General features: G+C 40.2%; 1 protein-coding gene across 1 annotated transcript in view; it reads left to right on the forward strand.

Moving 5' to 3' along the window:
* The first annotated feature begins 965 nt into the window (after positions 1-965).
* The window catches only part of prr5a (proline rich 5a (renal)), a 38,619-nt gene continuing 17,269 nt past the window's right edge, over positions 966-22,315 (forward strand). Inside the window, exons 1-4 of the mRNA XM_088339605.1 lie at positions 966-1,195; positions 7,944-8,077; positions 16,150-16,275; positions 19,189-19,269. Of these exons, the coding sequence (XP_088195731.1) occupies positions 7,944-8,077; positions 16,150-16,275; positions 19,189-19,269 (341 nt within the window). The 5' untranslated portion in view covers positions 966-1,195. The remainder of the gene's footprint in view (positions 1,196-7,943; positions 8,078-16,149; positions 16,276-19,188; positions 19,270-22,315) is intronic.

Genomic DNA, 22,315 nt, shown 5'->3' on the forward strand with positions numbered 1-22,315 from the left:
CGAGTTCGCCGCGGTAGCCTCTATCTCGGTATCGTTTTTTTTTCTTTTCGTTTCAAACGAAGCTGGCGGTTTGATGCTATTGTGCGCATGCGTCTGCCGCCTGGGGATTTCCCAACATGCATCCTTCCGTGGTAGTTGTGTAGTGAAAGAAAGTCCGTCTCTTTTTAGAAAACCGGCTTTTTCGGCTCAACTCATTAAAGAGAGCCGGCTCTCAAACGGCTCACTTGCTTTGATGCATTAAATTACGAATTGGTATGTTGTATAAAGAAGTTAAGAAAAAAGGAAGTATAAAAGGAGAAAATGAAAAAAGACAGGTTTGTGGTTATCCCTTTAATCAGTATATTACCAACAATAATTTGATGCAGAAAATGAATTCATAATTGAATAGTAAAATTCCACTTAATTATATTTGCATGTATTTTTTCCTTCTACAATGAACGTCCAAGCCTCTTCATTTTTGAACTTTTCTTTATAATAAACTTCCTTCATGTCGAGGAACTCAGTATCTCACGACAAAATGTTAATTAACAATACATATGATATCACGAAACACATGTACAATATAACATGTTAACCTACATAAATAAACACGTTTGAAAAAAAAGATGGTGTAAGATTATTTTGTATTTTGTAAGGGAAAATACGACAGTTTGTAAGGGCATGGAGCCCTGGAGGTTGACAGGTATGTTACTGTATAATATTAAAAAAAAAAAAAAGGACTAAAGTAAAACGTCGAAGACGGACTACGTATATAACGCGCATGCACAGAGAAACAATAGTGGGCGCGTGCCACTTGCATGTGGTCCTGGGGCGTTCACGAACATCCCGTAAAGTACACTACTCCACCATACACAAACTCCAACGCCACACCTCCTTGCGTAAACAGACACTAACGCGCGTGCGAGATGGTGCCGCTGCGGGATCGCGTGCATTTCATCAAAACAAAGCGGGGGCGCGCACACGGGAACGAGCGGAGGTTTATGCTTCATGAATGAGTACTTCACGCTCCGGGCTGTCCAGCTAACACCATTACCCACCCGACCGCAACCGCATCCCTGGGACCGCACACCGGTCTCATCCTTCTCGTTTCCCCCGAAAATGGACTCTATCTAGCCCGGCTCACGGAACTGAACTGACATTGGAGCTATATGCACGCGTCATCTTTGCTGGATCCAGGCGACAGGGAATAGGAACGGTAAGCGTGGCAACTTTCGTTCCACAATAAAAGCTTTTTAAGAGGGAGGACTTTCTTTATTTTTGGGAACATTTTCTGAACAATCTTTTCTTGGACTGTTGCATGCATGTGCATCAGAATACTTGGCGATTTTCTTGGAAATAATCGTTAAGAATTCGTTCGATTTCTGCACGCGCTAGGCCAGCAAAGCAACACTATGAGGTGGTCGTAAAATTCTTATCGTAAAAAAAAGACAAAGGAAAAGGGGAGAGGGGAGATTTTATGAAAGATTCGCAAGACTGGTGTGGCTTCCGAGCTCACCTTGGACTGAAAACACACCCAAACAAGGTAGTCGTTAAAAAAACCGCGCCTTGATGCTTGTTTTGTGTCAAGAACATGAAAGAAAAGAAAACGTTCGCATCCCAGACTGTTGTTCACCCGTCTGATCCATAGGTGGCGCGTTTCTATGGGGAGGAACCCAAATAACAGGGGCGTCAAGTGACGTCACAGCCATGGAAAAGCGTTAAACATTTATTCCATCTCAAGCTTCACGAAATTTAGGACACGAGTAGAACCACAGTATCTTGCTTGGGAAGGTTTTGACCAAATGTCCTTGTCGTTTTGGTAATTATAAATGAATAGAATCGAATGCCTCCATAGCCATAGTACAAAAATATTAGGAAAATGTATCGTGCTCCATTTTGTGCAGATGTTAAACATCCATCCATCCATCATCTGCACTGCTTATCCTCAGTAGGGTCGCGGGGGTGCTGGAGCCCATCCCAGCCATCTTTGGGCAGTGGGCAGGGGACACCCTGAACTGGTTGCCAGTCACAGGGCACACAGGGACAGACAATTCGCCCGCTCATTCACAATTCGGACTGGCCAATGAACCTGACATGCATGTTTTTGGAATGTGGGAGGAAACCGGAGTGCCCGGAGGAAACCCACGCAAGCACGGGGAGAACAGATGTTAAACATTTTTTTGAAAATTCGTTTTTGTGTCATGGCTAAAAGCTATGACGGTTAATATGTGTGAGGCATGATGTATTGTGTGCAAGAAATATTTCTGTGTGTTTTTATTGTTGGTTTTAATTCGTTTTTTTTTGTCGACTTGATCTTAATTAAATCTCGAAAATTATTGATTTTAAATTGCCTTAAGCTGTAGGGAACCCTGTATTAGTTTCTCTCACACACTGCTTCACGCTTCACTACCAACTTCCATCGCTGTACACAGGGAGCAATATTAGGAAGTGGGGGCTCCCTTAATGTGTGGACAAAGATCTATTTAAAACCACTTCTGCCCTTTGATTTTTCATACTAAATCCATTCCCAGAGGCTTGATACTCACAATTTAAAAAACATATTTTTACATTTTGGCACTGAGGGACAATGCTTCTGATTACAAATTTTTACGTTATGGCACTGAATGAGTTAATAGCAGGGTGAAAAACTAGTAAATTAAAAACAGTACTAAATAAACTAATAGGAATAAATATGATTATAGATCGGGCAGCACGGCGGCGCAGTGGTTAACGCGGCACAGTTCTAAGGTCTTGGGAACCTCCAGTGTGGGTTCAAATCCAGCTACCGGACTTACTGTGCGGAGTTTGTATGTTCTCCCCGTGCTTGCGTGGGTTTCCTCCGGGCACTCCGGTTTTCCTCCCACATTCCAAAGACATGCATTTCAGGTGGATTGGCCGGTCCAAATTGTCCCTAGGTGTAAATGAGCGAGCGAGTTGTCTGTCCCTGTGTGCCCTGCGATTGGCTGGCAACCAGTTCAGGGTGTCCCCTGCCAACTGCCCGATGATTGCTGGGATGGTCTCCAGGACCCCCGCGACCCTACTGAGGATAAGCGGTGCAGCTAATGAGATGAGATGATTATAGATCGCTTTCCAGCCTATGTCATTCACAGATCAGCACAGGATGCGTGCACATTTTTGGCCCAGAACAGCTTTAGTAGCAGTACTAGTTTGAATGGAGTGAGGGAATATTTGTATGTTGAGTTGCGTTTTTAGAGTCACAATATAAACAGCATGCCCAGCTGTTATGTGTGTTACTACACAAATGGCAATGTCAAGGAAAATGCCTTTTTTTGCAATCCCCAGAGAAAACGGGCTTTTGCAAAAGCACTGTAGAAGTGTTTGGCTGGAAGCCATTAAAATAACTGACTGGAGTTGAGGGCGTCATTAGGAATGTCGGCCTTTGCGGCGCCTATTTCATATCTGTGTGGCGCTGATCAAAATAACTGCTTTTTGTTGTTAATTAATATAAAGCAGTTATCTTGGTGCTTGCACATACTTTGTGTCCATTTGGGATGGTACATTCTATGATCAAGTCAAGTCATTTTTATTTGTATAGCCCTTAATCACAAAGAGTCTCAAAGGGCTGCACAGGTTATTGCACAGACTATTATTTCAGACTATTATTACACCATCCCCTGATCTGAAACCAACATGAGGGCAAGGAAAAACTAAAAAACCTCAACAGGAGGAAAATGAAGAAACCTTGAGAAGGTCCGCACATGTGGTAATCTCCCTTTCAGGATCGCATCCGACTGAGTGATAAAGTTAAAACTTATATAAACTCTATGTTGGCAGAATTACTCAAATAAAAACAAGCATTAAGGTAAATAAATTTAATAGCACTGTCCGGGCGAGTGCCCCGGCCGCACTGCCCGCCCCCCGTGTGTCTAGTTAACTTCTTTCACACAGGAAACAGATAAATACACCGGAAATGCGACTTCAAAATAAAAGAGTACAAGACTGATAAACGTACAAGAGATGCAATTAGACTGATTATTGAAACGTTACTTCATGTGTGTGTGTGTGTGTGTGTGTGTGTGTGAAAGATTGTTTTTATATTTAGGAATATAAAAACAAGTTATATTCACACAGTGAATTCTGAGAAATGTTACAACCAAAACGACCAACCTATCACTTAGACAACATAGGATGAATTTTAGCAATGTTGCGAAGATGGAAGAAAGCGGTTCTAGACACCTAAGTTTTTTAACTGAGTCACTCTGTGTGACGTTTGTCAATGTTCACAGGAGTTTTTGAGAATAAGTCACGGCATTTAGATGGACCAATAACCAACAGTTGGTCTTTCTGGCCATAGCCTTGCTAGTACTGCACTGTTACTCATTTCTAGGGATTAATTATTTACCAAAAGGGACTCTAATAAAGGATATTCGTGCCAGTAATGTAATCTCAGTCCAAGGATTAAAAGATGGACCTCAGGAACATTAAATAAATGCTCAATTCCTTTGTAGTTTTGCTGGGCAAGCTTATACATGCTTTTATGCTTGGATACTGTGTACTTGTGTGGTTATGTTGCAGTGCGAGTTGAGCAAATATTGCAAAACTCCTCCAGTTGGCGTGGAAACGACACACACGAAACTGTAGCTCAAGACTGCACATGCAAGATAACGCTTTGAAAACACAGTTGGCCGACTCGATACAGATTCGGATTCCAGTGCATTAAAACAAAAACTGAAATGTGTTTAGTCCAGGGTTGTACGGGTGCTTGAAATCCTTGAAATTTCCTCATGTAGAATTTTTAGGGATTGAAGAAGGTTGAGTTTCGGGTGAAGTGCTCGTAAATGCTTGAAATCGTTGACCTGTTTTGCAACAAGTCTGCTTAAAAATGAAGACAAAATTGCTCTCTGGTAGCTTTGCTTTTGCAATTGCATTTGTTCTTCCCTCGTGATGAACTGCAGCTAGGATTAGTTTGTATGGCATTGTCTCTACGGGTTGCACCCAAGAGGATAAGCACAGGTTACACCTAACCAAGCCACCGTGATACGTGTTTTAGAGTAAGGATTACATATAAATTGTAGACATTTGTTATTGGCTTTCCAAAATTTTAAGGTTGCATTTCCTAGTGGTAGTTTGTTACTTTCTACCTGAAATTGACATCACAACTTGTGAGGGCATGGGTAACACCAATTAGGGCTCGGCTTCAGAAAACATATGAGCCGTAATATGTCATTTCTTGAGAGATTTCACTGGTGTGGGTGGATACAAAATTGTTGTATTTTTTCAATTCATTAAAAAAATAAAAATAAAAGCCTCATATAAGCCTTTTTTAAAGAAAAACAAAACAAAAAGGGGATTAAGACATATAAGTCTTACTTGTGCTTTGTAGCACTCGAGGTTGCACTACACCAGGGGTGTCAAACTCATTTTAACTCGGGGGCCACACGATAGAACAAACATTCTGTCGGGGGCCGGACCAGTAGATTAAAGAGAAAGAAAAAGAGATAAAGAAATAAGAGAAATAGGGAGGGAAAAGGAAAGAGGGCGGGACAAAGAAAGAAAAAGAAGGAGAGTGAGAGAGCGTGAGAAACAAAAGATAAAAAGTCGTGAGAGAAAAAGGGAGAGGAAGAAAGAAATCCAAAGAGAAATAGAAAGACAGAAGGAGAAAAAGTGAAAAGAAAGCGCGAAGGGTATGAAGAGAGAAAGAGAAAAGACAGAAAAGGAAAAAAGGAAGTTGGAGCAAAAGAGGTTAAACGACACGGAGAGAGAAAGAGACAAAGAGCAACAAAGAAAGAGAAAAAGAGAGACGCAGAGAGTGAAAGAGACAGAGTGGGAGAAAAGGGGTGGAAAAGAAAGAGAGAGAGAGAGAAATAAATACAAGTACAGTGTCTTTGTTCGAGGCACCTGGCTTTGGCGACATCAAGTTGACATATTTCAACCTGCAGCTTGTTTTTCTCTTGCGCTTCTCTGAGTGTTGTCTCGCGGGCCGGATTCAATCCATTAGCGGGCCTGATCTGGCCCGCGGGCCGCCTGTTTGACACCTGTTCACTACACGATGCAGTCACATCTAGTGAATGAATATTGCTACGTTTCCCTTTAAGTTCAATACACCGAATGCACAATATGTTAAGTTTTTCCTTGCCCTCATGTAGGTTTTAGATCAGGGGATAGTGTAATAATAGTCTGTAGTTTGCAATAATCTGTGGTCTGTGCAACCCTTTGAGACTCCTTGTAATTAAGGGCTATACAAATAATCATGACTTGCCTTCTCTTTAGTGTTTGTGAATAAATAGGTATTTGTCACGAAACGGGTCGGGAAGCAGGAAGTTGTAACTCATTTGCGTAAGCGATCTGTCACTTTAATTGAGAAAGAAAAGTTGTCCTCCAAAACGGACCAAAACGGACCAAAAACAAAACAAAGCAGGCTCAAATGCAGGCAAATTTTACAGACTAGGCATTTAACGGGATTAAACAGAATTTGCAGGAATCTCTCAGAATGTTACACTGAAGTGCAACAAAGTCCAACAAGCACAACAAGAATAAACAGGCATGAACAGGTTTCCAACAAGGGTAAACAATGATCTGGCCAAGGGCAGTTCCAAAAGGAAGGTATAAATACCGTAAATTCCTGACTATAGAGCGCACCTGATTATAATCTGCACACACCACATTTTCATTTTAGGAGGATAACCGCTTTTGTACTTACACAAGCCGCACCTGTACATAAGCCGCATGCGCCCGCATTGAAACATGTAACACAACCACAAAATTGACCCAAACCCGACTTTGAATCCCGCGATTGTAACTGAATATAAAGTGCACAGTCCAACAACCACAGCCGGCAAAATGATCGGCAAATTATACCGGTACTTAACGTTTGATGCAGACCTGCAGAGTCCAGGTCCCGTTGAAAATAATCCAAGGGGGAAAAAAATGTATATTTCCAAAGGTAAGGGTGGGAAAAACATATATCCACTATTGTTTGCTGCGTCCACAAACACGTCTCACCTTTACTCCACTTCCCCTCAGCCCCCGTTTTTGATTCGCCCGTGGAAAACATATCAGAATAAGTCTCTAAAATGAATACATTACAAAAATATACAGTTGCAAATACATATTATACATGGTTACACATATTTACAAAGAAAGACGGTACACCGAGAGTTTTTAAAGCTTTAATAATAATATTATAACTTTCCGTGCCTGTGAAGGGTAGCAAAACGCTACTAACAACACGCTCGCAATTCAGTTAACGGCTCTGTTAAAAAAAACATACCGTACATGTAGAAATCACGGTAAACAGTTCTCATCTTCCTCCCTATAACTGTCGTCATCAAAGTTGTCCTCCTTTAGTATGGGAAAGAGACCATCTCATAAAAGCGTCGTCCCACGCTCCCTTATTCAAAAACACGCTAGCAACGAACTCGCAGAGTAAATTTTACGTGCAGTAGCTCTGTTTCCTCCTTTATTGAACTGCTCGATTGCTTTTAGCTTGAAAGCTGCGTCATGTGCCCTTCTTATTGCAATTTACATGGTGAGGATATGTCTACGCTAATTTAAATTGTGCACAAGCTAAGAAGTTGCAGTCTTCCTCGGCGCATATATTCCACCGGTCTAAATCTTACCTTTTGTACTCGAGCGCCGCTGGCGGCTGTTAGAAAAATGACATAAATTGGCCGCATCACTGAATAAGCCGCAGGGTTGAACGTTTGGGGAAAAAAGTAGCGGCTTATAGTCCGGAATTTACGGTATCCATAGGAGTAATCAGGAAAATGCAGGTCAGCCGGTGTCAAGGGGCGGGGCCAGCTGGGCGCCATGACAACCGTGCAGGACATGACAGTATTGAAAACATTGTAAAGCGCTTTGGGAGTTCTTCAGTGATTTGAGCTATAAAAAATGCAGTCCAAGTTACTTTTTCTTTAAGATATTATGAATGATTATGTTTATTTTTTAAGTTTTCCTGTCCTTGGCTTATTTTAACATCCTTTTTTTTTCTTTGGCATCTGAAGATGCTGGACGGGCTGAGGCGGAGGCACGCCGCCTCCCGGTCCTCCCCCCGGCCCCTCTCTCTCAACTTCAGCACCTTCTCGGCGCCTCCCTCAAGTCCGGACTTGGAAGGCGGCAATGAGCATCCTATCAGGAGGTGAGCATCACTTGCATGTCAAGATTAAAGGTTCCTAACTGGAGCATTCTGGGTAATCCCCTTATATGCGTGCCGGTAAATCTCGACGTCGGTCATCAAGTCGAAACCATCTTTTGCCCTTCTTAGGGAGTAAGGCGGCTGTAAAATTACCAGGTTTGGTGCGTGAAACATTCTAGAACTACCTGCAACAAATACAAGTCAAAATTTCTATAAACTCTGGATTACAGAGTGCACCTGACAAGATTAAAAATTGCATGCTCAAACTATTTTGTCTGTATACTAGCAGCTGCAGAATTTATTACGCAGGCCTAAACAACAATAAAAATGAACTATCGTAAATTCCGGACCATAGAGCGCACCTGATTATAAGCCGCACCCACCCCATTTTAAGAGGAAAACCAATTTTGTACGTACACAAGCCGCACCTGTATATAAGCCGCATGCGCCCACATTATGAAATGTAACACAAACACAAAATTGACCCAAACCCGACTTTAAGTCCCGCGAATGAAACTGAATGTACTTCATTAAAGTACACAGTCAAAAAATCACAGCCGGCAAAATGAACTGAAAATGATATCGGTACTTAAGGTTTGATGCAGACCTGCAGAGTCCGGTTCCCGTTGAAAGTAATCCAAGGAAAAAAGTGTATATTTCCAAAGGTAAGGGTGGGAAAAATACATATCCACTATTGTCCGCCGCGTCCACAAACAGGTCTCACCTTTACCCCACTTCCCGTCACCCCACGTTTGCTCCGCCCCTTCTTTTTCATTCGCCTGTGCAAAACATATCAGAACAAGTGTCTCAAATAAATACATAAAAAATATACAGTTGCAAATACATATAAGACATGGTTACACATATTTACAAAGAAAGACGGTACACCGAGAGAGTTTTCAAAGCTTTCATAATAATAATATAACTTTCATCCCAAACGGTGCCTGTGACAGGGCAGTTAATGGTAGCAACACGCTAGCAACACGCTCGCAACACAGTAAACGGGTCTGTTAAAAAAACATACCGTACTTGCAAAAATCACGGTAAACCGTCCTAATCTTCCTCCTTAGAACTGAAGCCATCAAAGTCGTCTTCCTCAGTGTCGGAAATAAACTTTGTCATATAGACATCGTCCCACGCTCCCGCAGCCTCACTCGCGCTGTCACTGTCGCTGGAACTCTCATCCACTCCTGATTCTGTGCCCTCCTCTCCTCATGCAGCAGACCGTCAAGTCATGCCTTTCTTTTTGCATTTTGCATGATGAGGGTATGTTTACGCTAATTTAATTTATGCACAAGCCAAGAAGTTGCAGTCTTCCTCGGCGCATATATTTTACCGGTCTAAATCTTACCTTTTGTACTCGAGCGCCGCTAGCGGCCGTTAGAAAAATTACATAAATTGGCCGCATTACTGAATAAGCCGCAGGGTTGAAAGTTTGGGAAAAAAGTAGCGGCTTATAGTCTGGAATTTACGGTAATTCATGTCTATTTTGCACATTTTAAGCCCAGCATACATTTATTATTTTCAGCTGCTCCTTTTCCATTCTGCTCATAGTTGTTTATGTCACATGTTTTTGGATCATGTGACTATTCGAGGTGGCGATTACGAAGATAAGCACATTTTTACTACTAAACCAAAAGAACAGGCGCATAAAGGCAGCGTCACTTAAAATGTGCAGAATTGTGCCAGATTGCAACACAGACTTGTCTTTTCATGCTGTTGTTGCGAGCAGTAATCGCGGAAATTGACCAGATTAAATTATCTTGTTATCATTCTTCGAGGATTAAAGGAAACTTCAGCGACCTGATATTGACAAGGATGATACAGAAAAAGAAATGTAGCGTTTTTGATACCTTCCACTGCTGTTCATTTCAGATGTATAAATGGAGTTTTTTATTCGTGGGTGAAACAGTTTAAATAATGAGAGTACATTTTAAATACACATACAAATAAACATTGACTAATTTCTCTCGAAGGGCATTATAAATGTTTCGAGAATTTTCCGTGGTGTTTTGTCTATAGAGCGCATGGATTGTCAAAAAGAGCAGCTTGCCATTTTCCTCGGTGCTGCCACAAAGAAGAAGATTAAGCTGCACCGTATTTAAAGCCACAGTGTTTAGCAGCAGCTTGTAGTCCAGAATTTACTGTACCATATACGAGGTTTATGTTATCTACAGTTATCGGTACACAATACATCCACATGTTGTGCTCTTCATTTTACGTGGTGTCTGTCACGGAGCGGAGCGGGAAACAGAAAATAATAACAAACGGATCAGACCAAAAAACAAAACAGGATCCAACGCAGGCAGATTTACTGACTAGGCATTTCTCAGAATTAAACAGAACTTGCAGAAATCTCACAGAAGTCTCACCAAAGTTTAACAAGGATAACAAACGCTCCAGCAAAGCACAGTTCAAAGGAACGCGTTTAAGTACTCTAAGAAGCAATCGGTCAAATACGTCTCAGCCGGTGTTCATGGGCGGGGACAACTGGGCGCCGAGGCAACCGCGCCAGAATCCGCCGCCACCCGGTTGGAATCAGCTGAGCGCCATGGCAACCGCGTCAGACGTGACAGTGTCCCTTTAAGCATTTTTTAGATTTTAGATTGAAATCGTTTTGTTTTGAAATGAAAATCTTTCCAGGAAAGAAAAGTTCAGGTATACTATCAAAACTTGGAAAACACTTTTTGTGTACAGTAATCCCCAGTTTTTGCGGGGTTGCGTTCCGAAAACATTCCTCTATAGTCGAAACCCTCAAAATAGAAACCATTATTATTTAGGTAATTAATGTATTAATGTATTAAATACTCAAGAACAAACTGAATTTACAGATTCAAGTATTCATTAAACTAATAAAAATACAAATATTTTTTTTCTTGTCATGTCTCACACTCCTTTGCACATCTGTTCTCCTCTGCACTATCGTACTCCAGTGTTATTGTTATTGTATAGTGACTTGTTTACCTGACTGCCCATTTTGCTCATCTGGTTAGCTGCTCCTCTTGCACTCTTTGCACTACTGTAAAATACTATACATAGCTATAATTATTTAGTATATTATTGGTACTTCAATACTCCAACTCAATACAACATTTTATTTATATCTGTACATTCAAGGAAACTGTGCGGGTCAGATGTATCGACATTTCGTTCTGTGTACAAGAATGAAAATAAAGTAAATCTGAATCTGAATGTAGTTGATTCTAATAAATTATTTAGAGTTTTTCTATTAATAAATTAGAAGCCTGAAATATGGCAATACTGTATGGCAAAAAGTTATTGATGGATGAATACTTTGCAAGCACTGTATGTCTACAGAATTACACCAACATGGATCCAAAAGGTATTTTCTCTGACCTGTGGTGAAGGTCAGTGTTCATTTTACCTGTGAAAAGTGATTGGTCGCAGGGAGTCGCATGCTCAAAAATTATGGGTCCCAACAGAGATCTATGGGTCCCCAAAATTTTGTGTTATCGCGGTTGAAATTGTAAATCGGCGACAAATATATAATAAAAATCTATATTTATTTCAGTTTTAATCATCACAGTTTATTGGTAATATAAAGCAGTTATCACTTCAGATTTTTCAGTTCACAATATTGTACACTATACAAAATATTATTGCTGAAATATTTATATATTCTTGCAGTTTTAATCATCACAGTTAATTGGTAATACAAAGCAGTTATAACTTCAGATTTTTCAGTTCATATATTCTTCGTGATTTGCTGTTCCGCCACAGTTGTAATGCCTTCTTAAAGTCCAATCCATTATCGTCCTCCTCATAGCGTAACCAGGAATATAATTGAGTCCATTTGGGCAGAAAAGTCCTTTTCTTGCTAGTGTTCGTTTTTTCATGCCGGAATTATTGCCGTTGTTACCACTTTCTGTGTTATGTTTCGACTTACTACCGACACTGAAGAAATTACCCATTTTTTGTTGATTTGCACCTAAACAGTTTTTTTCGGAGGCATACTTCTTTTTCACTCGACAACCGCCACAACAATGACGTCATCTCGAAGCAGCGAGATCTCGTTTGCCGAGATCGGCGCGAGACCAAAACAACAATGGCGGATCTGCCTGACGAAAAGTTTGGAGTGCGGTAAATCTTTGTTAAAAAAAAAAAAGTAATCGGGTAATAATGACAATTTGGTGTCAAAAAAGTTGCGTCCCGGGGACGCACGTTGATTTGACCCGATGCGTCCCCAGCAAAAATAATGCGTCTAGGACGCAGGGACGCGGGCAAACGAGAACACTGGAAGGTTCAGCATTATATTCTATCGGCTATTGCCGGTTGGGGACAATTGATCTGTCTTTCAAGCCTGTGATTAGCGGACATAACATTTACTTGTTCACAGAACTGCTTATTCTTTCTAACAGTTGACCTTGTGCGTGGGAAATGAGCAAACTCAAACATACTGTTGTAACACAAGCAAGTCAAGGGGGAGGGAGAGGTCTTTATTTGATCATGGGTTCACATGATGTTGACAGACATGACAAGCAAAAAACTGATGCAATGCAGTTGTCGATCCTAAGCGCCCTTTTAGCCTAAAATAAAAAACAAATTTGTCTGGAGTTGCAGAGAATTAAAATCCCTTTAGTGTTTGTGTCATGTTTGTCTTCCTACATAAACCCTATTAAAACAAAAATATATTTCCCTCGCTCATCTTTTTAAATTTGTTGGAAAAGTTCCAAGAAGCCACTCGCTTGCACTAAAGTTAAAATGGAGGTGAAATGGGATTGTCTGTTCCCTTCGTTACATCTATCTATCTATCTATCTATCTATCTATCTATCTATCTATCTATCTATCTATCTATCTATCTATCTATCTATCTATCTATCTATCTATCTATCTATCTATCTATCTATCTATCTATCTATCTATCTATCTATCTATCTATCTATCTATCTATCTATCTATCTATCTATCTATCTATCTATCTATCTTATCCTCAAGCAACTGTCTTACTAATTTTCAGTGCACAGCAATCAACAAAATGGTCATGCATTGTGTTGTCGACCCAGTAAAATAACCAGTGTTAATTTAACACCATATGACCATATGCTCACTGATGTAGTGCTAGCAGTATCGTGAAAGTGGCTTTGCACTAAGAACCGTGAGGATCCTTCCCTGTGAAGTTGTATTCTTAGCCATGCTTGTAACAGTTATACAATTAATGTTTTCAGGTTAAATTTATTTAAAAAAACACATTTTAAATTGAGCTTTATATGGAACATAACGAAAAAAAAAACAGTCAGGTAGCAGAGCTTTTTGTTGAATGTTGGAAAGTTCAGAAAATGTTTCTGGTCTTAGAAATGAAATGATCTGCATCTATATAGCGCTTTTCAAGTCAATGACTTCCCAAAGCGCTTTAGAATGTGCTCCACATTTCCCAATAGCGGCCTTGCAGCCATGCAAGTTAACCTGCTTATTGGGGGTATTAGGGGTTCAGTGTCTTACCCAAGGACACTTCGACATGTAACACGGACGAGCCGGCATTCAAACTGCGATCTCTTGATCCCAAGACGAGCGCTCTAACTCCTGAGCCAATGCCGCCCCTAAAACACAAGTGCTGGAGTGTTGTAACTTTGTTGGAAGACAGAAGTTTCCTGTACCCTTGTAAGAGCAATGCTTCCCATACCGGGAGTTGAACCCAGGCCACCTGGGTGAAAACCAGGGATCCTAACCGCTAGACCATATGGGATCTTTGAATGCATCACGTGTCAAGTGCAGAATGCCAGTGGTCCTTGACTTGGGAGAGCCTACTCCCAGGTATAATTATCTCCACTGAAATATTTTGTTTACTTATTTTTGTTAAACAATGAAACGCATCGCCATCGCGTGAAAATGTAGACTTCAATCATTTATGAACTCATCATAAAATTGATTAAAATCACACAATATTCCTTCATAGTCCTTAATTTTTGATGAACATTATGTTAAATCTGAATGTCAAGTTTAGTCCGGCTAGAGCTCACACAACATTTTATTGTATTTAAAAAAAAACAGAAAAAAACAATTAGTAATATTCAGCCTTTTGGTGGGTATACAGAAGCTTGGCAAATTATTTGTGCCTGCTTTTAAACAATTTTTAAGACATTTAGCCAGTAAAACCTATTATAAAAAAAAATCCAGCATCTCTTTTTATTGTAGTCACTTATTCCGTCAAAAATAACTATTAGGTGTCTGACATTCTTTACTCTTCTTACACAACAGTAAATTGTAGCATTACACTTGAAATCCACTTGCCTTTTTCTAGTCTGCTTTTTAACCATCACAACTTGCAACATTTCCAGCTAATTTTCAGGGAATTGATTAGCCACACACTTAGATTTTTGTGCACTTATAATAATAATAATAATAATAATTTCCTTTGTATTGTCATTCTTTGTAACAATGTACACAGAACGAAATGTCGATACACCTGACCCGTTGTAGCGAGCCGATGCAGCCGCAGCCAACAGAGGGCGCCGCCATTTTACCAATGTTATAAGTCTTAGGTATGACTCGGCCGAGGCGCGAACCAGCGACCTCCCATAAATGTATCCTCCTGCCAGTGACGTATCGTGAGGTACGTGTCATTTGATTGACAGAGCAAGAAATCAATTTACAAACTGTAGTATAGGGGTCTGTACCCTACCTCTTTCAAAATACTAGAGACTGGATACTTTTAAGACACTGGAAGCTCCTGGATAGCCTAGCCATAATTATCTGGAAAACACTAATGATGACCAATGTTCCCTCTAAGCTGCGTGAGTGCGCAATTGCGCACTACCCAAAGCTTTTCCGCGCACAAGAAAATATAGGCAGCTCACAAAAATCAGGGCTCGATATTGCTAATTAAGAAGTGAATTAAGTCAAAGTTAGAGTGCATGAAGGTAAAAATACACGAGTTCCCCTGTTGTTGTGTTCTAAATGCGGTATTTGGAAGTCAAGGTCGAAGTAGAACGAAGTTGAGTAAAGTCAGTAGAGTTTTTCGAGAACCGGCTTCTTCAGCTCGGCTCACTAAAAAGAACCGGCTCTTTTGGGTCCCAAACGGCTCTTCAGATTGTTTTTGCTTCTTTAATCCCTACACGGCCAAATATTCTGTAAAATTGTGTACAAAATGACTTAAAGGAACGGGGATTAGAACAAAAAAGAAAAAAATACCAAAATGAAAAAGTAGTGGAGAGCTGGGAAAAAAAACAAAAAGAGAAATAAAGAGCAGTAGGAATTTAGAAAAAAAGCCAGAAAAAAAGAAAAAGAAACAAATAAAAGGAAAAAAGAAATAGAGAACAAAAAAGCAAGAAAAAAGTAATCGCTGGAAAAAAAATAAACACAATACGATTTTTTTTAAAGGGATTAAAAAAAAAGTAGAAAAAAACAGGGAAAAAGAAGAAACAGTTTGTGTTGCATTTAAATAATTTCCAATTATATCAAGTCAATCTTGTTGCCAACATTGAACCTACACTAAAAATGTAATCAAACACAGTTCTGTATCGTGCAATTGACTAAATAAGCCCCCAAAAATGTTAGTATTACGCGACAAAAGATACCAGGGAAAAAAATGGGCGCCAATTGGGCGCCATGGCAACGTGACAGAAGCTAGGGCTATACACCGGGGGGCCAATTGGGCGCCATGGCCTCCATGACACACTACTGCTGTTTACACTATTATCGGTAGTTAGTTTGCTGTGCTAGTGTGCACAATTGCCTCACACACAAGTAGTAAGGAGTTTCTCTTTTATTGTCCCGTATTGTAACTGGACTTCCTCCTGAACTTATCACCGATCCGTGCGAGAGTTCCTCTAACCAGCTTTACCGCCTGTACTTTTCTGGAGATCTGCATGAAGCATATTAACGTATTTGTTGGTTTCAATGGTGGGATTGTTTGAGAATTCCGTCCGTCCTCTCTCTCTTGTGTCAGAGAGTTCGGGGAAGGCGGCACCCGTCCTACGCTTTCTTCTGGCATCACTGTCCTGCTTATTTGTTTTGCACTGTCCTTGGTCTTCCTTTTCCTCTGTCTCCCTCCCTGGACTTCATTTGACCGTACCTGATTTGCATAACCTCGGACCTTCTCCTTTTTCTCTATGAGGACTCTACACCGGCTCAAGCTGATGAGCTCGCCCAGCCTCAGCGAGCTGGGTAAGAGTGAAAAAGGGTCACCAGAGGACAGAGGCGAGAAGCAGAAGAGGGCTGGGGCCAACGCCACCTGGAACAGGTAAGGCTTTCGAGGGTCTCGGCGGCCTTTCACAAAAATTATTTGGACTGTAAATTTGTCAATTGAACTGTCTCATACCTGTCAAGTTCCAGGGCTCCATGCCCTTACAAACTGTCGTTTTTTCTCGTACAAAATACAAAATAATCTTACACCATATTTCTTTTTCAAACGTGTTTATTTATGTAGTTTAACATGTTATATTGTGCATGTGTTTTGTGATATCATATATATTGTTGATTAACATTTTGTTGTGAGATCCTGAGTTGCTCGACATGAATGAGGTTTATTATAAAATGAAATGAAATGGTCTGCATTTATGTAGCGCTTTTCAAGTCAATGAAGACTTCCCAAAGCGCTTTACAATGTGCTTAGGGGTTCAGTGTCTTACCCAAGGACACTTTGACATGTAACACGGAGGAGCTGGGATTCGAACTGCGATCTCTTCATCCCAAGACGAGCGCTCTACCTCCTGAGCCACTGTCCCAATACTTTCAAGAGTTCAAAAATGAAGTAGCTTGGACGTTCACTGTAGAAGGAAAAAATACATGCAGATATAATTAAGTAGAATAATAAATGTTCTTATTAAAATTATGAATTCATTTTCTGCATTAAATTATTGTTGGTAATATAATGATTAAAGGGATAACCACAAACCTGTCTTTTATACTTCCTTTTTTTCTTAACTTCTTTATACAACATGATAATTTGTTATATAGGGCAGCTACCGGAGTGCGGAGTTTGTATGTTCTCCCCGTGCTTGCGTGGGTTTCCTCCGGGCACTTTGGTTTCCCCCCACATTCCAAAGACATGCATTTCAGGTGGATTGGCCGGTCCAAATTGTCCTTAGGTGTGAATGAGCGAGCGAGTTGTCTGTCCCCGTGTGCCCTGCGATTGGCTGGCAACCAGTTCAGGGTGTCCCCTGCCCACTGCTCGATGATTGCTGGGATGGGCTCCAGCACCCCCGCAACCCTACTGAGGATAAGCTGTGCAGCTAATGAGATGAGATGAATTTGTTATACAATGCATCAAAGCAAGTCGGCCGTTTGAGAGCTGGCTCTCTTTAATGAGTTGAGACGAAAAAGCCGGTTCTCTAAAAAGAGACAGACTTCCTTTCACTACACAACTACCACAGAATGATGCATGATGGGAGTTTATTGCAAACTCGTTTGACTTGATTGATTTGCCGTTTCGTGATAGTTGGTGTATACCGGATGGTGCCTATAATGAACAAATTTGCGTTTTTCCGTACAAATTTTCTTATACGTCGTACACGTCTTAAAATAAATGATAAAGGTACTTTGTACGGCAAAAAACGTACAGGTTTGACAGGTATGCTGTCTAAACAATGATATGTTCGAGCACTTGCCTCCACCGGCCAATCCAGAGGCGAAATCTTGAATCGATAGTACCGTGGGTTCACCAGATGCGGTTTGATGTTGTCACAGCCCCGCACGAGCCTGACACATTAACTTGATTTGAGGGACTGAGCCTAAAGCAAACCGGAATTTTCATATTTCTTTGGTAAGGACTTGGGAAGAGTACGCCGCTGACTAGCGTGCCGACAAGCCCGTGCACGCCAACGAGGGAAGGGGAAAGAATTGCAAGATGGGGTCCCTCTGCATGGAGGATCCAATAAAAGGAAAACAAACAAAGTAAAATGATGGGTAGAACGAACACCTAAGAAAACCCCGACTGCCCTTGGAAGCTTGGCCAAAAAGAATGCAACCTTATACTGTGAGTGGAGGGCAGAGATAACTGACTTTAGGAGTCTTAATTGTGCGCAGGTTCTTTGTTGATACAACAGTGGCTTTACTTTGGAGTCACCACTGGCATTAGCACAGAAGAGGTTAGACTATCTTTTATGGGCTTAGGGACCAGCAGCTTCCCTCTTCAGCACATATAATCTGTGTTCAGTGTTCAGAATCCACGGAACAAATTGTAAATACGCCAAGACACTGGAAGAGAATTTAAAGTTATTTGATTGGGTGAGTGGGAGGGATGGGTGGAGCTATGCAAAAAGTGCAAGCACTCCCTCCCATCTCTCGCCCTACTTTGTCTGCGCCAAAGGTAAGCACATCAGGCTCCCTGTTCTCAGAATGTTGTGACGTTTTTACAAAATAATTTGTGTAGCATTTTCATATTTGTACTTTTGACAGGAGATATATTAAGGAGAGCAAAATCTTTTGGGATATTTAAGTTTTTTTAATATATACATTGACATAGTAGCAAAGGAATTTGAATGTTATTTTAATGTTATGTTGCTTAAGTTAAGTTCTAAGTTGTATAATTTAAAAAGATATTTTTATTTACAGCAAAATAATAAATTCTGTATAAGTGATTTAAGGTTTAAATTTAATATTCTTGTCTGTTTTTATTCATATTTATGTTCCAAAAACATTCAGTTTAAGTGTGTTCAATAAATGTTTATCCTGGTTGGCCCGCGACCTTAAGTGTGTTTTGAATTTTGGCCCCTTGTGCAATTGAGTTTGACATCCCTGCTCTTCAGTGTGACATTTTTTTTCCAAGAAAGGCCCGTTTTGTTGCAGTTTAACACTTTAGTATAGAATTAGAAAAAATAAATGAATAAATAAATAAAAAGAAGCAAAGCGCTGTGTAAACTCTTCCGCGGCTTTGGTATCTTCACTCACTGCTTCCCCATGCTGTGCCACAGAATATGTCCGTCCATTTCCAGTACTCGGCGCTCTCGCGGAAGCTTCTGGAAGTTATCGTACCTTGTATTTTCTGTCATATGTCAGGCGATATTTTTGCTAAAAGGCATCCGTATCTCGGATTACTCATAATTAAAGTAGCTTATATGTAGCAAGGCTACTTAACAGAGGTTTTCAAAATCTTTTCGCTGTTATCATCATGTTGTAGAACGTAATAAAAAGCTGTGTTTTTGTGTCTTTTCAGCATCCACAATGCTGTCATTGCAGTGTTTCAGAAGAAGGGTTTGGCCGACAATGAACTTTATCTTCTAAATGAAGGCGTCAGGTGAGTTAAGCCATGGATTTACGAGAGTAACACCGTTAAAATGAATTAATAAGACTCATACAAAAAGAAGAGTTTATTCACAGAAAAAAAAAATCATTCTTCACAATCTGAGAAAAAAAAAACTTATTTTTAAGAACTTTTTTTTCAAGTTTGAAGATGTTTAGCAACTTAACTTTTTCTAGTAAAGGGGAAAAAAGGTATACTTACAAAAATATTTTTTAAACATATAATTGTCTGTATTGTTATTGATAAGAACGTAGCGAACATTGTTTACAATGAGATTAAACATGGCACTCCAGGACAAACATGTAATAATGACTGAATAGAGAAAATTATGTTAAAAAATAATGTAAGAGTAAATTCTGCTCAACTCTCACCAAATTGCTTCACTATGCCTACTCGTCATATGTGGCTGCCTACACACATTCGTTGGATATAGAATCCACACTAGGAAGTGAGGGCTTCCCCGATGTGTAGACAATGATCAGATCGAAGCCACTCATCCCATTTCATGGTGATTTATCATACTGAAATTATTCCTAGAGGCTTGATTGTCACGGATGAACAGTACCAAATCCTTTTTCATAGTTTTTAAAGATAAAACAAGAAAAGTGGATATTAATGTTTGCGCACTCAGGGACAATGCTTCTGAAAACGTACTTATATATTATGGCATTGAATGAGTTAAGAGAGACAAACTAAAGACAAAAACACAGAGGCGATCTAATTTAGGGGGAAGAAAATACGAAATATTTGGTAAAGCTTTCCAAAATAGTACATGCTTTCCCCAGGCCATGATCAGCATAAGCAAACACACAAGACTTAAAAAAATAAGTAGATGCAATTTCTCTCTCTCTCTCTCTCTCTCTCTCTCTCTCTCTCTCTCTCTCTCTCTCTATCTCGTTTTTTGCTTTCTCTCTCTCTTTTGCTTGCTTTTCACTCTCTCTCGCTCTCACTTTTCACTCTCTCTCGTTTTTTGCTCTCTCCCCCTCTTGCTTTTCGCTCTTTCTTTTGCTCTTCACTCTCTCTTTCTCACTTTTCGCTCTCTCTCTTGGTCTTGCTTTTTCTCTCTCTCTCTTGCTTTTCGCTCTTTCTCTCGCTTTTCACTCTCTCTTTCTCACTTTTCGCTCTCTCTCTTGGTCTTGCTTTTTCTCTCTCTCTCTTGCTTTTCGCTCTTTCTCTCGCTTTTCACTCTCTCTGTCTCACTTTTCGCTCTCTCTCTTGGTCTTGCTTTCTCTCTCTCTCTCTCTCTCTCTCTCTCTCTCTCATGTGTGTGTGTGTATGTTGATATATATATATATATATATATATATATATATATATATGCCATGTATAAAAAAATGAGTATTTATCTTTCTCGACTGATTTTGAAAATGTGTTGCTGATAAAAATCCTTGCACTATTATTGATTGCATTATTGCTCTGATGTATATACAATTTAGGCCAGTCTACAAGCTTGAGCTTTCGGTACTCTTAGCATTACCGATGCTGTTTTTTTCTGACGTTTGTTTAGGGCAGATATGCCATTATCTTTGCACAGACCTTCCTGTCCAATGCGTACACATATACACACTCATACTTATGACATAAACAGCAAAGCCTTGTGGCTATCAGTGAGCGTCTCCAATGGCAATTGGCATTTTGCCATTGTCGACCCGTGTTTGTTTATTTCGGTGTGTGGGGCATTAGTCTTTTCAACAACGCATGCAATCTAATTACAGTGGAACCTCGGTTCTCGACCATAATCCGTTCCAGAACCCTGTACGAAAACGATTTGTACGATCACCGAAATCATTTTTCCCATTAAAAATAATGTAAATCGTTTTAATCCGTTCCAACACCCTGAATGTTTACCTTGAATGTTTAACGTAAACATAAAGTTAACCCAGGCTAATTGTACGTCCGCGTTATCGTAATCTTCCGTACGAAAGATTACGCTAACATGAACGTGTAAAAATACAAAAATCAGGTCGTTTACAAGTCTTCACAAGTGGTGAGTGGTTCATTGGAAAGGGGGCTCCGTTCCAACACCCTGAAAGTTGGGCTCCGTTCCAACACCCACATAAAGCTAACCCAGGCTAATCGTACGTTCGCGTTATCGTAATTTTCCGTACGAAAGATTACGCAAACAAGAACGTGTAAAAATAATAAAAAAAAAAAGATAAAGAAAAGAATTATGGATAGGATTTCTTACCTTTGTGGTGGTCAGCAGAAGGCGCAGGTGGACGGCCGTTGCTTGCTTATAGCACTCACTCCCTTAGCCACATCACTAGATTTCACAGCCTCTTTATTCTTTAGTATTGTACTGATCGTAGATTTAGCCATGCTGTATTCTCTAGCAAGATCAGACACTCGCACACCTCCTTCATATTTTGCTGTTACTGTATTTCTTTCTTAAATGCAATAGTTGTACGCACTACTTTTCTTTTTTCACCTGTAGCAACTTTGCTGCTTGCACTGACTTTCTTCGGAGGCATAATTAGAGGCTAAAACACCCGTATGCCACTCAGCATTGCACCCTAGCGTACGCACTCCGCATTACCGGTGTTCGAACTCCGATTTTTTTGACCGAACAGCGAAGCAAGAATTTCTTGAAATTTTTGGTCGGACTCCGATTTGTTCGAACTGAGAGGCGTTCGAAAACCCAGGTTCCACTGTACTAAACACACCTGTGATTCTGAAAACATTTCAGATGCCATTCTGGAGGATGAATTGGTTGATATTTCAAAAATTACATATGCCTTTTGATGTCAGCGGCACAGTAAAATAACCTAAAGAGGAAATTTTAACACTACCCCGATAAATATATATTCCTTTCTACAGAGTTTAAAATATACACTGAACGTACAGTTAATTTTACTCTGATAAGAGTTCGTATTTTACACTGCACTGCACTTGGTCATGTTAGTCAACTTTTACTCAAGGTGAAAAGTCACACCCTGAGAGATTACTTGTGCAGTACATCATAATTCAAGGTGAAGCATGTCGTTTAAGGTGTCCGTAATAAGTAGAATATTATCTCTAATTATTAGGTGTCAACAATGCC

This window comes from Urocampus carinirostris, chromosome 7 (assembly GCF_059441175.1).
Source record: "Urocampus carinirostris isolate Australia breed hairy pipefish chromosome 7, RoL_Ucar_1.0, whole genome shotgun sequence".
Taxonomy (NCBI): domain Eukaryota; kingdom Metazoa; phylum Chordata; class Actinopteri; order Syngnathiformes; family Syngnathidae; genus Urocampus; species Urocampus carinirostris.